At 37.6% G+C, this 19221-nt stretch overlaps 1 protein-coding gene across 4 annotated transcripts in view; it reads right to left on the bottom strand.

The window, feature by feature from the left end:
- Positions 1–19221, bottom strand: part of LOC115224864 (E3 ubiquitin-protein ligase MIB2-like) — a 137241-nt gene that overhangs the window by 16896 nt on the left and 101124 nt on the right. For 2 of the 4 annotated variants that reach the window (XM_036513689.1, XM_036513690.1), the window contains exons 3-8: positions 10474–10645; positions 9095–9213; positions 6763–6957; positions 6127–6266; positions 4640–4750; positions 1571–1675 (exon numbers count right to left, since the gene is read on the bottom strand). In XM_036513689.1, the coding sequence (XP_036369582.1) occupies positions 1571–1675; positions 4640–4750; positions 6127–6266; positions 6763–6957; positions 9095–9213; positions 10474–10645 (842 nt within the window). The remainder of the gene's footprint in view (positions 1–1570; positions 1676–4639; positions 4751–6126; positions 6267–6762; positions 6958–9094; positions 9214–10473; positions 10646–19221) is intronic. The other 2 variants (XM_029795813.2, XM_029795814.2) reach the window with 1 other exon arrangement.

The raw sequence follows: 19221 nt of genomic DNA, 5'->3' as shown, positions 1-19221 counted from the left end.
CTGGATGCCCTTCCTAACGCCAACCATTCTGAGAGTGTAGTGGGTGCCTTTTAGGTGCCATTTGAAGATTTTATTTGAATTTTAGGCTATATTATTTCAAGTGGCCTTCCTACCTTTTTTGGCCATTACTGTGTGATGACCAGAGTGAGATTTGGTTGCTATTTCTAACAGACTAAGCAACGATGTGAGATGCCATATCATTGGTGTGAAAGTGAGAATCAAGTATCTCAGACTATATTATTCAATGTGTCCTTCCAACCCTTTTTTTTTTCAGAATATAAAGTAATGATTTGAATGAAATTTGGCTACTATTTCCAACAGTGTGAATAACTATGCAAGATGCCCAATCATTGGTGCAAAAGTATGGCATATGCTAACCAAGTTGGAATTGAGTATCTAGGACTATATTATTTAATCTGTTCTTTCTACTTATTTTTTTTCTTTAGAGAGTATACTGTGATGATTTGAATGAGATATGGCTGCTATTTCTAACAGTTTGTACAACCATGTAAGATAGAACTGTTCATCTGTCTGATAACCTATAAATCAATGGTCAACAGAGAAACATGGACCAATGGGAGAGGAGGAAATTCAGGAAGAACAATGAATGAGATGACGATAACCGATATTTGTTAATTCTCTCATTTTTTAATCTTTCTAACTTGTCTTAGTCATAGGACAGTGGCCATGCTGGAGCACTGCCCTGAAAAGTTTTAGTCTAAGAAATCACCCTAGTACTTATCTTTTTTTTTTACTTGTTTCAGTCATTTGACTCTGGCAATGCTGGGGCACCATTTTTCAAAGGGCTTTTTAGTCAAACACATTGACCCCAGGACTTTTTTCTTAAAGCTTAGTACTTATTCTATTGATATCATTTACGGAACCACAATACCAGTTGTTAGGCAGCATTGAGGGGACAAACATAGACAGACAAGCAAACACACACATATGAATGTGTGTATGAATGTATGTATGTGAGTGAGTGTGTGTGTATGTGTGTGTGTGTATATATATATATATATATATATATATATATATATTTCAGTAGGTGAATGAATTATCCTATGTTTATCGTCGGCATGGAAAATTCGTTGAACCGATACCAAGGTAGCAAATTCGCATCAGAAACACGGTTGAAGCAACCTGTCCAAGGGTAGAAACTCCGGGTTCATTTGCAGAATTTGGGTGTTATATATGAATAAATGAAAGAATGGAGTTGAACGAAGATGTTAACAAAATTCCTTTACTCTCGACATATGTTTCGAAGACCACATGGTTTCATTCCAAAGGAATAAAGGGTGTATGATGCAATCTTCTCATCAGGAAAGAAAGGGAGCCTCTCTTGGCAACAAGACAAACAAAAATTTCGGTTGGGAAGCAAACTTCTTACCACACAGTCCTGCTGTTTTTTACTTTCTTTTTTATGATAAAGACCCTATAACATAATGTGTCTGTTAATTATAAAACTGGGCTGGTTAGGGCCAGGGATGTGGAAATGATTGACTGTTTTTCTGCTGGTTCAGGGCATGTCTAGAACTATACAGAAAAATAAATATACAAATACACCCACCGATGCCATGCTATCAGTCCATTCTCCGTGACCTTTCTGATATTCTTTAACTTTACGAATATCTTCAATTATCTGGACTGAATCACCTATGGCAAATAGTTGAACCTGAAAGAGAGGGGAAAAAAATAAACACAAGAAAAGGAAGGAGAGAAAGACAGAAAGAAAAGAAAGAAAGGAAGGAAGGAAGAAAGAAAGAAAGAGAACTCTGCTGATTCTGTCACTTGCTGTCCTACTAACACCAAAGTAAATAACACTGTAACAAAATTTTAATTTTTTTTAGTCTTTGATCAGTAAGTGTTATTTCTCATTTGCTTCTATCTAAAAATCAAAGGAAATGACTACTATTCCCTTCAAACTTTGCTTCTGTGACCTGGGCATCAATGTTTTCAAACTGACCTATTTCCCATTACATTTCAGACAGATTTGGTGCTGAGCTGCTGAAGCAGAAATATCGTTATAACAAATATTCTGCCCAATACTTCAGATTTGCTTTTCTGTTGCTTGATCTTAACCATATGAACATGTGGCTGACAATATGCGCATCTCTGATGATGAGCAGGAGTAGTGGGGGAGCATAATAACTACATGTTAAGGGGGATTCTTTGGGGTTTGAATAGATTTAACAAAGCGAAGTTTGAAGGAAATATTAACCATTTTTCATACTTTCTAGGAGCAGGCAAATAGGAAATAACAGCTGCTATCCAAAGACAAAAATTGTGTTACATAGTGTAATGAATCTCTTCTCGGCTATCACCACTTAGCCCTATATATAATGTGGGGTAGTCATACCTGTAGAGCAAGACACCTTTGTTTGTCTGGCTACCTTATTTTAGCCTTTCAACACCTGGCATAAAACCACTTACCCTGTCTCAAATATTACACCACTCCCACTCAGTAGTCACAGTTTTTTCCTCCCCCCTTCCCCCACCATTCTGCTTTTGTCTTGCAAGTTACATGGCAACCTCACTGGTGCTGATGCTATACAAAAATGTACCTAGTGTACACTGTAAAAAGGCTGGCGTGAGGAAAGACATCCAGCTATAGAAACCATGCTAAAGATGACACTGGGGCTTGGCACAGCCCTGCAGCTCATTGGATCCTGTCAAACCATCCAACCTAAGCCAGCACAGAAAATGGATATTAGATTATGATGATGATCATGATCATCATTGTACATGCCACACCTTCAACTAAACAGTGGTTCTCAACCTGGGGTCCACAGATCCCTGGTGGTCCACAAAGGTAGTACTGGGGCTCCGTGAACTAAATCCAAAATTTCATATACCAGCACCAGTGCTTTTTACATGGCAGGTAATTCTTTCTCATAACTACAGGAAAGTAAAAGCAATGAGAGAATGAAATATTATACACCGTCCTCATCCCTCTCCAAATGACTCAAAACTTTTGGATCAGATATGAATATACAGTCAGAGGAAATGTAGTCAAATTCCTTCTTTAATTGCTTGAGTCAGTCATCATGTTGTTGAATGTATGTAGTTCTCTCCATGTCATGTGACACATAAAGCTGCAACACTATCTCTCTAACCAGCTCTGTGTTTTACTACTGTTGTGGTCTCATTCCAGCCTCTCCGCACTTTTCATCTGTCCTTGTCAATGGTCCTTCACCATGTGGCTCTTTAGTGCCACCATACAATTGCCTGCGTCATCTAGTCTGATGTGTCCAATCCAGTTCCAGGATCTATGTCTTATCTCACTACTGATCCTGTCAATGCCCATTGTTGTCTCAATTATGTGATTGCGGACTCTTTTGTAGCCACTTGAAGTCAAGTATTCTCATTAAGCCGCCCAGTTTCCCTTTTTTTTCTATTTTTCTCACTTTCCAGTTTTCACATCCATAGAGTAATTCTGGTCAGTCCAATGTCTTGAATAGCTTCAGCTTGTTTTGCAGCCTATACCTTTGCTTTTCTGTACCTTTGTGAGATTGTAGAATGCTCTTTGGACTTTGGATATTCGGTTCTTTATACCCTCCATTCCCCCTCTGTCTTTTGTGACTGTCACTTCCAGGCAAACAAATTCTTCAGTGTCTTCCACCTCATTGTCACCAATTCTCACATGAGCTTGTTGTTTAGCATTACTCTTAAGTGTTTCACATTTTTTTTTTGTCTGGCAATGATAGAATAATACATTCTTCCCTATCCTCGTCCCACTCCAAATAACTCCAAATTTTCGTATTAGTTATGCATCTACAATTAGTAGAAACATAATCAAATCCCTTCTTTAATTACTTGAGTCAGTAACCATGTTGTTCAACATACTAAGGCAAGCATATAATAATAAGGTTGGGAGAGTAGAGTTGTCAAAGTAAACTTGTTAAACTTGTCATAGTGAGCTCATTAGAGAAAACATGATAGTCTAAGCTTATTTGTATAAGCTTACCGGAATATGCTTGCTGGGAAAAGTTTTCTGAGTAAATAAACATATCAGTCAAAACTTATCTGACTGAGCTTCACTCTTTTAAGCTTGCCTGTCTAAGCTGGTCTTCTTAATTATACCTCTCTAAACTTGCCTGTCGAAGCTTGTCTTTTTAACCTTGCTTCTCTAAATTTCCCTGTCAATGCTTGCCAGTGTAAACTTACCAGTCTAAACATACCTATCAAAACTTGCTTGCCAAACTTGCCTGTCAAAGTTTGCCTGTCGAAGATTGCCTGTCAAAGCTTGCCTGTTGAAGATTGACTGTCTAAGCTTGCCTGTTGAAGATTGACGGTCAAAGCTAGTCTGTCAAAACTTAACTGTTGAAAGTTGCCTGTCAAAGCTTGTCTTTCTAAACTTACCAGACTAAACTTGCCTTTCTAGGCTTGCCTGTCAACATTTTGCAGCCAAAACTCTTTATTCTAAACTCGTCAGAAAAATGCATCAGATTGAATTTGTCAGTCTAAATTTCTGTTACTAAACTTGTCAATCTAAACTAGATACACTCTACTTGTCAAATGAGACAATACTTGACTACTGACTAAACATAAAGTAAACACTTAAGATATTGAATGATACAACAATAAAGGGGGAAATAATTCACACAGTGAATTTAATGTAATGACCTCATTGACTGACCTTTGTTAGAGCGCCGGGATGAAAGGTCCATCTGTTACTACATCCTTCATATTGCACACGTACATCACCACGATCGGTGATTCGATGGACAGAACCAACTTGACCTATATACTGAACAAAGAGGAAAGAACAACAATTAATTCTATTTACAAACACACACATAGATACATGCATATACATACATATGTACATATACATACATACAGATATATACATATATATATACACATATATATACATATATATAAACATACACACAAATATATATATAAAAAGAGTAAAAAAAAAAAAGAGTAATATATATGCATACAAATATATATATATATGTACATATATACAATTTTGGGGGATTAATCGATATGTGGGTATTCTATTTTAGATAATACAAAAATAACCGAATGAGTATATCTTACAGTAAACTCATGGTATCAGTTTGCATTTCACGAAATAATACTTAAAGGATATAACCAAAAATTTCCAACTGGGTATATAATGTACTTAATTAGTTATATCATACTTTAGTTAATACTTGTATTTATTAAATATGAAAGAACTACATGTGTTTCAGTATTGGAGGATTACAATATATATACATATACACGACTGTATACCCATATATATATACATATATAAATACATACATGCAATCCATTCAAGTTCTATTTCAAAATATTATAAATCTAATTTTACATCCCTTTAAAAATAAGCTTCTTCCAGCTTCCGTCTATGAAATCCACTCATAAGGCTTTAGTCAGCCTAGGGCTACAGTTGAAGACACTTGCCTAAGGGGCCACACAGTAGGACTGAATCCAGAACCATGTAGCTGAGAAACAAACTTCTGATAGGTGCATACATGGAAATGCTTGCACCTATCATGATCATGATCATCATTTCACATCTGTTTTCCATGCTGGCATGGGCTGGATAGTTTGATAGGAACTGGCTAGCTAGAGAGCTGCTCAGGCTCCAATTATTTGTTTTGGTATGGTTTCCAGAGCTGGGTGCCCTTCCTAATGCCAGCCATTTTACAGAGTGTACTGGGTGCTTTTTATGTGGCACCAGCATGAGTGCTTCATACATGGAAATGACACAGGTGCTCTATATGTAACACCAGCATGGGTGCTTTTCATGTGGCACCTGCATTGGTGTTTTTCATGTGGCACCTGCATGGGTGCTTTTCATGTGGAACCTGCATGGATGCTTTTCATGTGGCACCTGCATGGATGCTTTTCATGTGGAACCTGCACGGGTGCTTTTCATGTGGAACCTGCATGGGTGCTTTTCATGCGGCACCTGCATGGATGCTTTTCATGTGGCACCTGCACGGGTGCTTTTCTATGGGGCACTGGCATGCGTGCCTTTTACGTGGCACTGTCACGGATGCATTTTACATGACACCAGCATGCGTGCTTATCTATGTGGCACCATTATAACACAGAAAGGAGAGCATGAAGCAAACGGGAGCAATTTAAAGGGACAATACTTACTTCTGCCATACGAGGATTCCACCCTCCATGGCCTTCTTGCATCACTTTTAATATTTCCATGTCAAGATCCACCCGGACACGGTCACCTACTTTGAAATGGCAAGTAGGTTCACCTGAAGCTGACGTTTCTGTGAATTCACCTGAAATAACAGTAACATCAACACAATTATTATTTTTACATATTCTTTAAGCAGAGTGTATAGTGTATGGTATGTGCATGCGTGTGAATGCGAATGTGTGTATGTGTATATAGTTCAATGTTTCTCAACCTTTTTTGTACCTATGGACCCCTTTTAGTTCCTATTTTACTTGGATGGACTTCCCTAGCCATTCGATGTTTAAAAAATTCTATTATTCTATTTTCATAACTATATTTTATTAGGAATTGTACAAACAAAATTGTTGACCTATTTTGTGTATCATAGAAGTATGACCCATTTATTGCAGATAAGATTTTAACCTGGTTGAGAACCAATGGTATAGTATAATATAATACAATTTCCTGGATACACTAAAGGTTTCAAAATCTATCTTAGTATAGCAATATACATGGGTCTTTTGTTACATTCAAAACACCTTCTTCATATACCAATACATATCAAAAAAATAAACAACGAAAATCAAAAACAAACTAACCAAGAACTGGCAAATGGTCCACATAAAACATGCCACCAGAGGCACATTGGGTAGCCTTTAGGTCTACTTTACCCTTGTGCCCAACTCGATAGACATTCATTTGAGAATTGCTCCACACAACGTTTGCAACACTACGTCCTGACTCTAAATCCCAACCACGGATATCTCTCACTTTTCCTGGTTTTCCTTCGCCTCCTGAAAACAAAAACGAAAATGAAAAAAAAAAAAAAAAAACAATAATGAACCATAGATGAAAAAAAGAAGAAAAGAAATAAAATATTAAGTAATAGAAGAATAAAATATTAAGAAAACATTAATCACAAAAAATGTAAGAAAACCAGATGTAAAAAAAAGGGGGGGAAATGAGAGTTTATAGCTCTGGTGCTATGAATATGTGATTAGAAGGTCACAGGAAAGAATCGCAAGACAGATTCTTCAAGCCAAACCAAGCTGACCAGCAGGAGACCTAGGGGTAGACCAAGAATGGTATGGTGGGATAAAATCTGTTGTCTCAATGGTTGTGTTTGGGAATCCATCCGGAAAGTGTGATGACAGTCGCTCCTGATAGAACCCTATGAAGGGAGGTGTCTGAGGACTTTACCCCAACAACTCTCCCAGGAGTAGTAGGGGAAGATGGATCATCATCATCATCATCATCATTATGTGCATGTTTTCCATGCTGGCATGGGTTAGACAGTTTGACTAGAACTGGTAAGCTGTACCAGGCTCCAGTCTGATTTTGGCTTGGCTTCTACAGCTGGCTGCCCTTCCTAATGCCAACCACTCCAAGAGTGTAGTGGATACCTTTTATGTATCACTGGCACAAGTGCCTTTTATGTGTCACTGGCATGGCTGAATGATAGATAATGTAAAAATATAGAATGTTTTGCCCACTCTTGATAAATTGTAGAGTTGAATGCACAGCCAGGCTAGTGAGGAGCTCCTTTCATTATTCCAACTGCTCATCTTACCCTTTTCTACTATTATTTCTATGGAAGGTGCTCTGACGAGTCTCATCTCCTGGTGCCACTAGTCAAAGAATTTCCCATCAGAACTTGGTTCGTCAAAGTTAGAAAACTGTATGCATGCTGCTTGGAGATATTGCTTGGGTCCACTGTAAGACCCACACACAAAGCTTCCCCTTCCTCAGAACAGCCAAATTGTGAAATAAATTGATTAGATTGACCCCAGTATGCAATCAGTACTTAATTTATCGACCCCGAAAAGATGAAAGGCAAAGTCGTCCTTGGTGGAATTTGAACTCAGAACATAAAGACAGACGAAATACTACTAAGCATTTTTCCCAGCAAGTTAATGTTTCTGCCAGCTCACTGCCTTTATGGAGGAATATATTCTTTTCTACCCTAGGCACAAGGCCTGAAATTTTGTGGGAGGGGGCCAGTCAATTAGATTGACCCCAGTATGTAAATGGTACTGAATTTATCAACCCTGAAAAGATGAAAGGCACAGTTGACCTTGGTGGAATTTGAACTCAGAACGTAAAGACACTCACAAGGGGCCAAACACAGAGAGGTCAAACAAGGACAGACAAACGGATTAAGTCGATTACATCGACCCCAGTGCATAACTGGTACTTAATTTATCGACTCCAAAAGGATGAAAGGCAAAGTTGACCTCGGTGGAATTTGAACTCACAATGTAACGGCAGACGAAATACCGCTAAGCATTTCGTCCAGCATGCTAACGATTCTGCCAGCTCGCCAATATTCTGCAAAAACATGTCCAGCCACAGGAAAATATTGCCTTGCTCGGAAACAGGTGAAAGTTGGCAACAGGCAACAAGGGAGGGAATCTGGCCATATGAAAATCTGCCCCAATAAACTCCATCTGCACCATACATATACAGCAACAGTGGAGGCGCAATGGCCCAGTGGTTAGGGCAGCGGACTCGCAGTCGTAGGATCGCGGTTTCGATTCCCAGACCAGGCGTTGTGAGTGTTTATTGAGCGAAAACACCTAAAGCTCCACGAGGCTCCGTCAGGGATGGTGGTGATCCCTGCTGTACTCTTTCACCACAACTTTCTCTCACTCTTACTTCCTGTTTCTGTTGTACCTGTATTTCAAAGGGCCGGCCTTGTCACTCTCTGTGTCACGCTGAATATCCCCGAGAACTGCATTAAGGATACACATGTCTGTGGAGTGCTCAGCCACTTACACATTAATTTCACGAGCAGGCTGTTCCGTTGATCGGATCAACCGGAACCCTCGTCGTCGTAACAGACGGAGTGCTTCCACCATACAGCAACAACAATAACCACTGCAACAAGAATTTCTATCACATGTACAACAACAACATCAGCAACATTATTACCACAATACTTGCCATCTTGGTTTCCCCAATCCCAGTCATTTCCTCGTAGAACTTTCGCTCCTTTGAATATCCCCCAGGCCTCCATTTTTGTACTGTTCGCCCGCTTAGGCATCTTGACACTGCAATGAAAGTGGTAGAAGATATAATAAGAGTGTTGTTGTTGTGGTGGTGGTGGTAGTAGTAGTAGTAGTAGTAGTAGTATTAGTAGAGTAGTAGTAGTAGTAGTAGTGGTGTTAGTAGTAGTGAGATGTTAGTAATAGTAGTAGTGGTGGTGGTGGTATTAGTGGAAGTGGTGGTACATGTAATAGTGATGGTGGTAGCAGTAGTACATGTAGTAGTAGTGGAGGTGGTGGTTGTGGTAGAGGTCGTCGCCGTCGTCATAGTAGTAGTTGTGGTAGTTGTAGCAGCAGTAGCAGTATTACTAGTAGCAGTAGTGGTGATGATGGCAGTGGTAGTTGTAGTAGTAGTAGTAGTATGATGATGATGATGATGAAGAGGATGTGGTCTACTGGTTAGGATTTCTGGTTCTTGTCCAGGTGGCCCCTGGTTCGCTTTCTAGCATGGGAACATATTTTGTTTGTTCTTTTAATGTAGTCTTCCATGTCTTGGGCCCTTGTGGCCAATAAAAGAAATCATTTCTTCTTATTATTAAACATCATCATCATCATCGTTAAGCGTCCGCTTTCCATGCTGGCATGGGTTGGATGGTGCAACTGGGGTCTGGGAAGCCAGAAGGCTGCACCAGGCCTAGTCTGATCTAGCAATGTTTCTACGGCTGGATGCCCTTCCTAACGCCAACCACTCCATGAGTGTAGTGGGTGCTTTTTACGTGCCACCGGCACAGGTGCCAGATGAGGCTGGCAAACAGCCACAGTCGGATGGTGCTTTTTACGTGCCACCGGCACGGAGGCCAGGCAAGGCTGGCAAACAGCCATGGTCGGATGGTGCTTTTTACATGCCACCAGCACAGAGGCCAGGTGAGGCTGGCAAACGGCCATGATCAGATGGTGCTTTTTACGTGCCACCGACACGGAAGCCAGTCGGGGCGGCGCTGGCAACGGCCACGTTCGGATGGTTCTCTTATGTGCCACCGGCACTGGTATCACAGCTACAATTTCCATTCATGTTGATATATTATTAATATTAATAGTAGTAGTTGTGGTGGTGATGATAGTGTTGTTGTTGGTGGTGGTGGTGGTGGTGGTAGAAGTAGTAGTAGGGTGGTGTCGGTATGGTGGTGCTGGTGGCATTATGATGATGTAATGCAAAGAGGGAGCGTGATGACAATAACAAGAAAGGCAATGACAGTGACGGTGATGAAGGTGATAGCAGTCAATGGAAGAATGAAGTATAAATTAACAGCACGTGATGTGACATACCCTTTCGATGCCGGAGTGTCAAATCGCAGGAATGAGTGTTTGATGTCATGCTTGTCTCCATGGTAACATACAGTACACAGATCAAAATCATGGCACGTGAGGCATCGCCATCGCATGCCCTGAATTGCAGACTTATTGCAAGAATCACAGATGATGCTTGTATGCTTCACACCTGACAAAATAAAAACATTGATAATAATAATGATAATAATGATAATAATAATAATAATAATAATGATAATAATAATAATAATAATGATAATGATATAAACGTATCTGTCAAGACCTACCAAAAACTGAGCAAATACAAAGATCTTGAAATAGAAATCAGCAAATAGATGAAAAGCAGTTTGGGGGTAAAAAATAAGTCAATTACATTGACAGCAGTGCTTAACTGGTACTTATTTTCTGGACCCCGAACAGAAGAAGAGGAAGGTTGAGCTCAGCAGAATTTGAACTCAGAATGCAAAGATGCTCAGCATTTTGCCCAGTGTGCTAATGATTCCACCAGCTCGTCAACTGATGCAATCCTATAATAATAATGTTTCTAACATAAGCACAAGGCCAGAAATGTGTGAGTGTGTGTGTGTTTGTATTTGTGTGTGTGTGTGAGTACTGTATTTGTCTGTGTCTTGAAATAATGTCACCATTTCATTACAAATTATTTAACCAAATTTGAAAGAAAGATCTCGGTGCAGAATAATGTATAAACAATGTATATCAGAATAATGTACAAAGATAGAAAAAAACAATCCCAGCCCCTAAGGTCACCTTGGAATAAAGCAGGGAGAATTCAAGAAAAGAGATGGTGAAAGACTGATATTTGTCTACCTCACACTAATTCTTTTGCTTTCACACACACATGCTCTCTCTCTCTCTCTCTCTCTCTCTCTCTCTCTCTCTCTCTCTCTTCTTTTTGCTAACAAACACTACATCACTGAAACATTGCTGTTATTAAAATTTCTCATATAAAATTCATATCTTCAAAAAGTTAGCATGTAGCTTCAAACAATACAAAATCTAAAATGAAATATATTTTTTCCTTCTTATTTTAATCCTCCATTTAAATTTGTTTATAATTATAAAATATTCAAGTATTAAATTCTACTAATCAGGCTAAATTTTTATAATCTTTTTAAATGTGTGTACATGTATTATTAAAAGTGAATAGTCCTCTCTGAGCTTCACCAGATACAAACAACCAAGAATAGTCAAAAGTTGAAATATATATATATATAACACATATATATCCACCCCATCAAGCATACTGAATTTTATATCAGATAATGTTCACACTATTTCTATATACTTTACAACTACACACACATATATATGTATATGTGTATAGACGTGTGTGTATATATATATTGTTGTACTTTGGAATGGTCATTTGTTTTTCTTTTGCCAAATAAACACACGCGCTATATAATCGTTTTTGACTCATCTATTACTGTTCTTATTCTAACTCATGTCCATTGTCCTGAAATCGTTCGTCACACATTCAGTGACACTTTCTGTCTTAGTGTGTGCTCTTGCTCTGCCTAGTCCATTCTCTCATTGTTGTGGCTGTTTGTGTTGTTGTTGTTGTTGTTGTTGTTATGTTTATTCAGGTTCCAACAGATTCTTGCTGAAGAAGTCACAGATGTGCGAGGAAAGATTTCTGGACATTGGACACGACTTAGAATAAGAACAGTAACAAACAAGAGAAGAATGAGTATATAGTGCAAATGTTTAATTGGCAAAAAAAAAAAGAAAGAAAAATGACCATCCTGAAGTACAACAATATCTGTTTCGCATATTAACAACGATATATATATAGAAAATGTGGAAGGCCCAACTGCGGAATCTGTGTCATCTTGATAGAAGGTTCAGAATTTATACTAGAACAAGGCCACCAGTTCACCATTAGAGCAAACTTCACCTGCGCATCAGAAAACTTAATTTACGTCATAACATGCACAGGCTGCAATAGGCAGTATATAGGCCATACAAACAATAGCTTACGTAACAGGATGGTGGTGCATAAATCACAAATTAGAAACCCTGAATACCGGAAAATACCGGTCAGCGGACACATAGATAGATGTGCTGGAAATGTAAATCCGAAATTTACAACTTACCCGCTTTATAAATTCAGTGACAATGCAACCTTCACGCAACGCCAAAATAAAGAACTGTATTTCATCAAAAAATTTAGACCAAGTTTAAACACCCTGGGCCAGGAATATTAAAACAAAAGATTGGTCCTCCGAAAAGGAGAAGCAAAATTCCACCACGGCCGCTACCTTAAACAGTCACTCACACTGACGGAAATATGTCTTAGGGAAAAATGAAAAAAATTTATAAAAAGATCTCTTCGAACAGATCTAATCCTGATGGACTGGCCACATACGATACAGCTATGGGTCAGACCCGATTCGGATTGGTCAACACATTGATGACGTCTCGTTCTGCTAGACTGGCCACCTAACGGGATGATTGGTCAAAACAGTGATGACGTCCCGTTACGCTGGACTGGCCACCTAACAGGATACAGACAAGGGGCAGATCTAATACAGCTATAGGTCGGGATTGGTCAGAATATTGATGACGTCCCGTTCTGCTTGACTAGCCACCTAACAGGATACAGACAAGGGGCAGATCTAATACAGCTATAGGTCGGGATTGGTCAGAATATTGATGACGTCCTGTTCTGCTTGACTAGCCACCTAACAAAACGATTGGTCAAAACGTTGATGACGTCACGTTCCGCTGTACTGGCCACCTAACAGGTGATATAAAACCCAAACAATTCACAAGGTTCGCCAGAACTGTCCAGCGGACACCGACCAAAAGTCATCACAGTTGCTCAAGGGAAAATCTAAAATGAATTCCTCACTCTTTCAAGAACATCAATTTTTTATATTGACTGCACATCACCACTATGAACTATTTTTTATATTGAATGCATATCACCACTATGAACCACTGCATCATACTCTATAAACATATAGCATGAACTCACTTCACTATATATGAACTTTTGATGTCTGACTCTATTGTATATTATATATGAATTTTTTATATTTGATAGCATGAACTATCTTTTTTATAGATAATTTTTTTTGATAAGGTTCATCTTTTCAAGAACCGAAACATGTTAAATAAATAATGTATATATAAAAATTAAAAATTTGTCTAATATAGCAGCATTTTCGAACTTCATTTTTTACAAATATATACCCACTCGTATACGAGCTAATCTTATTATAAATATATATATATATATATACATATACAGGGGTTGGACAAAATAATGGAAATACCTAAAAATTTCAAACAAATTTATTTTAATACGGGGTAGGACTGCCTTTGGAAGTAATTACAGTTTGAGTTCTACAAAGTTTGAATTGTTTCCAAAGGAAATTTTGTCCATTCTTCAGCTAAAACAGTCTCCAGTTCTTGTAGATATGATGGTGGAGGATATTGACTCCTTACTTGTTTTTCTAAAATGCACCATAAATGTTTAATAATATTGAGATCTGGGGACTGTGGTGGCCAGATAAGATGTTCAACTTTGCTAGACTTTAGCTGTGTGAATAGGTGTATTATCATCCTGAAAGATTGCGTTTCCCTCTGGAAACAGTTCCGCAATCATAGGATGAATTTGATCAGATAAAATGCTTAAATTGTCTTGACTATTAATTCTGCCATGAAGGGAAACCATTGAGTTGGCAGATTTCCAAGATATAGTCCCCCACCCCGATCATCACAGATCCTCCTCCATGTTTAACAGTTGGAAGAAGGCAGTCTGGGTCAGATGCTTCTTTCAGCTGTCTTCACATGTATACTCAGCCAGTAGTTGGAAATAAAGTAAAGGATGACTCATCCAAGAAAATAACATTCTTCCACTGCTCTAGAGGCCAATTCTGTAGGTTTTTACTCCACTCTAAACCCTTTGTAACATTTGTTTTTGAAAGTAGTGGTTTTCAGATTGCCGCCTTCCCATGAAATCTGGCTTTGTGCAGCTCCTGGCAAGCAGTTTTTGTAGAAACTGGGTTCTCAAGGTGTATGTATTTATTTGTTACAGACTATGAATTTGTCTTTAGGTTGTTAAATTACTAATAAGCCACCCATATTATTTGTGCATATATATAGCTCACAGATGAGATCCCGATATTCTCTGCATAGAATACCTTTTTTCCACCCCTTTAATTTTCTGTTCATTGTACTCTGTGTACCTTGGACCTATTACTATAAATATCAATATATTTATACATATAAATTCATCATCTGAAAGTCTCCACCTTTTGCATGTATACATATTTGCATAGTTTGTATTTGATGTACTTAATATATTTAAAATATTTGATGTGTCTAATTTGTTTATCTTCATAATTGCTTCTAAATATATATATATATATATATATATATATATATTATATATATATATATATATATGTATGTATGTATGTATATACATATATATATATATACACATGTATATATACACACATATGTATGCGTGTATGTATATTTAATGAAAATATTCAATGTACGTGAGTCAGTGTGTTTATGTATCCATACACATATATACACAAGCATTCACAGCCATTTCACAGTAAGTCAGCCATGGAGGAGTGGTTCCCACCAAAATCTGACATTACTCCCTAAGGCAAACTCTACATAACTGGTAAACATTAAATGTCCCCTTAATTGAGGGCCAGGGGTGGAATTACAGAGAAAATTGAAACTGAACTGGCAGATAAAAGATTATATATGTACAATAAAAATAGGAAGTCTGAGGGAAAAATCTCACACACACACATATATATATATATATATATATATATATATTATATATATACACACAAACACATAGATATATATATATACAGACACACATATACATATATGACAAATATGTGCATAAACCATTTGATTTATTACCCATATACATATATATATATACACACACATATATACATATATATATATACACATACATATACATATATATATATATATACACATACATATACATACATATATATACCTATATACACACACATACATATATATATACCTATATACACACACATACATACATATACCTATATACACACACATACATATATATACCTATACATATATATATATATATAATATATATATATATATATATATATATACCATACACACACGTATACATACATACATGCAGATACACAAGCACACACTCTCTATTTATGTAAGTATATACATGTGTGTATGAAGTATATATATATGTGTGTGTATGTGTGTGTGTGTGTGTGCATATAAAAACACACACACACATACATATGTACGTACATACGTATATACATATTTATAAATGAAATAGCATTTATGATATGCAAAGGATTTGGAATCCTTTCCAAATAGTTTCAAAAAACCTTGATATCAATATCATTCCGTATTCCATCAGGATTAGTCTTGCAGAAATATAGAAATAGAAAAAAGCACACTCTCTGTGATGTCAGCATACCCTGGTTGCCATGGAGTTTGATTTCTTGGGTGCCAGAAGTAATCATGAAAGCTAAGAACACTTCAACTCTATCTGATTAACTGACACAAAGGCGAAAATTTAAGTAAATATTAAAATCATACCAAAAAAATTTTTTTAAATAGAATAAAAAGATAGAAAAATATAAATAAAAAAAATTTTATCTGAAGAAATTGTGTCTGTGTGGTAAGAAGCTTGATTCTCTACCACATAGTTCTAGGTTCAGTCCCACAGCATGGCACCATGGGCAAGTGTCTCCTACTATAGCTATTTCTTTATTACCCACAAGGGGCTAAACATAGAGGGGACAGACATGGGTATTAAGTCGATTACATCGACCCCAGTGCGTAACTGGTACTTTATTTATCGACCCCGAAAGGATGAAAGGCCCTCGGACTGAACAAAGCTTTGTGAGTGAATTTGATAGATGGAAACTGAAAGAAGCCTGTCATGTATAGATATATGTGTGTCTTTGTATTTCCTTCCCAACCTTAATTGCTAGACAACTGGTGTTAGTGTTTTTAGGTCCCCATAACTTAGCGGTTTGGCAAAAGAGAGACTGATAGAATAAGTACTGGGCTTACAAAGAATACATCCTGGGGTCAAATTCTTCGACTAAAACCTCTTTAGGGCAGTGCTCCGCCATGGCCACAGTCAAATGACAGAAACGAGTAAAAGAATAAGACTTTTGGTAACCAAAGAGAAATACTTCCAAAAATGGTTTGAAAACTCAAAAGTTCAATCATTGTGTGTTCTTAATTCTTTAGTTGCCATATTTCCTTTCAAATACATTGCCTTTTCCTTTCTTTCTTTCTTTCTTTCACTTGTTTCAGTCATTAGACTGTGGCCATGCTGTGGTACCACCCTGAAGAATTTTAGTTCAATGAATCCACCCCAGTACTTACTTTTTTTTTTAAATACATGCATACATATATGACAGGCTTCTTTCAGTTTCCATACACACTACAAACCTCAATCACTTCTATTATGTATATATATATATTATATATATATATATATATATGCAGGAGTGGCTGTGTGGTAAGTAGCTTGCTAACCAACCACATGGTTCCGGGTTCAGTCCCACTGCGTGGCACCTTGGCCAAGTGTCTTCTACTGTAGCCTCGGGCCGACCAAAGCCTTGTGAGTGGATTTGGTAGACGGAAACTGAAAGAAGTCCATCGTATATATGTATATATATGTGTGTGTGTTTGTCCCACTAGCATTGCTTGACAACCGATGCTGGTGTGTTTATGTCCCCCGTCACTTAGCGGTTCGGCGAAAAGAGACCGATAGAATAAGTACTGGGCTTACAAAGAATAAGTCCCGGGGTCGAGTTGCTCGATTAAAGGCGGTGCTCCAGCATGGCCGCAGTCAATTGACTGAAACAAGTAAAAGAGTATAAATATATATATATATATATATATATATATATGCATACATACATGTCTGTATACACATGTATGCTTGTCCAACAAATCCTACGTTAACACAATGCATACACACACTCATACGCTTCTATATGTGTGTGTGTATAAACATATCAACATATATATATATACATATATACATATATATATATATATGTATGCATACACATGCAAGTACTATATCTATATATGGTCGTCTTAGTTGTAAATCTTGATTCTAAACTGCTTGGTAATCTAGTGGCAGCCCCTAAGGAAAGATTGTTGGAAATATATTTGTCAAATACAATCACATCAGATTTTCTCCTCAACTCCTTGCCAACCTAAACCAGCCAATTTTCGAAGTAATTTAAGCCAAAACTTTGGGTGAAACCTGATTTTGGTTGTAGAGGGAAGGATGGCTGGTTTTGTGAAGTAGTAGTAGTAATAGTAGTCGTGGTGATGGTGGCGGCAGCGGATAGTGTGGGTGTTGTGGTGGTGATGATGATAGGCTATTTTTGAATGCATATGTGTGTTTGTCTATCTACTTGTATCTATCTATCTATCCATCCATCTCTCTCTCTCTCTTTATCTCTCAATCTGTCTGTCTGTCTCTATCCATTTATTCATCCCTCTCTCTCTCTCTGTTTATCTTTCTATTTGTCTTTATCTATCCATTTCTCTGTCTGTCTGTCTATCTATCTGTCTTTATCTATCCATTTCTCTGTCTGTCTATCTATCTATCTATATATATATATTTCTCTCGTTCTCTTCTCTCTCCCCCCTCTCTCTATCTATCTGTCTGTCTATTTATCCCTCTGTCTACCTATCTCTCTGCCTGTCTATCAATCCATCCCTCTGTTTGTCTGTTTGTATATCAGTCAATCTACCTACATATCTACATATCAATCTACCCAGCAAGTGACCCACTGAAAAAACACACACACATACCATAGCAATTAGAGTACAGTGCAATCTGTGACATAATGTGGCCCCAATTTTGTACCTAAAATTCAGTAATAAGCTCGCTCCTGGCTGTGTGGTACAGAAGCTCGCTTTGAAAAATGAATGTATATACGTATATGTGCATGTATATATGTGTGTGTGTGTGTGTATATATATGTATAAAAAATATATATAAAAATACAAAATGGGACAAGAACGCAAAACACTCAAATAGACGACACAAAAAACGGACGGGTCATTCGAAGTCTCTAATCTTCAGTCAAGAACCGGATCATCCTCGCAATTTTGGCTGATTAATCTTGAGATCGCTCCGATCCGGCCAGCCCCAAGGAAAAACTAAGCTACGAGCATTAGATTTCTTGGAAAAAGGATCGAATGTATACGAAACAGGGACAGAAAAACGGACGATGCCACATGAATATAAATACAAAAAACAATAATAGTAATAACAGGACAAAAACAGCAGGTGTCTTACAACTATAGACAATTCAACTTAGCTTAGCTGGCATGGATACATTGCAGAACTGTTATTTTAACAAGTTGTGTTTATTTATCACCCGACAAGATACATCTGCACCACCAGATGCTCCTGAACCAGTTGTGAAGTGTCCCACCTGTGAGGGATTGATGCTAGATGTGTCGAAACAATTGTCAATTAATAACAAATTCTCGCATATTCCATCGGCTGTCTTTCATTTACCATATATATATATATACTCTTTACTTGTTTCAGTCATTTGACTGCGGCCATGCTGGAGCACCACCTTTAATCGAGCTACTTGACCCCGGGACTTATTCTTTTGTAAGCCCAGTACTTATTATATCGGTCTCTTTTACCGAACCGCTAAGTTA

Source organism: Octopus sinensis, linkage group LG26, assembly GCF_006345805.1.
Source record: "Octopus sinensis linkage group LG26, ASM634580v1, whole genome shotgun sequence".
NCBI classification, from domain to species: Eukaryota; Metazoa; Mollusca; class Cephalopoda; order Octopoda; family Octopodidae; genus Octopus; species Octopus sinensis.
The sequence above is the reverse complement of the archived record's forward strand: the minus strand, read 5'-3'. Positions and strand labels throughout refer to the sequence as shown.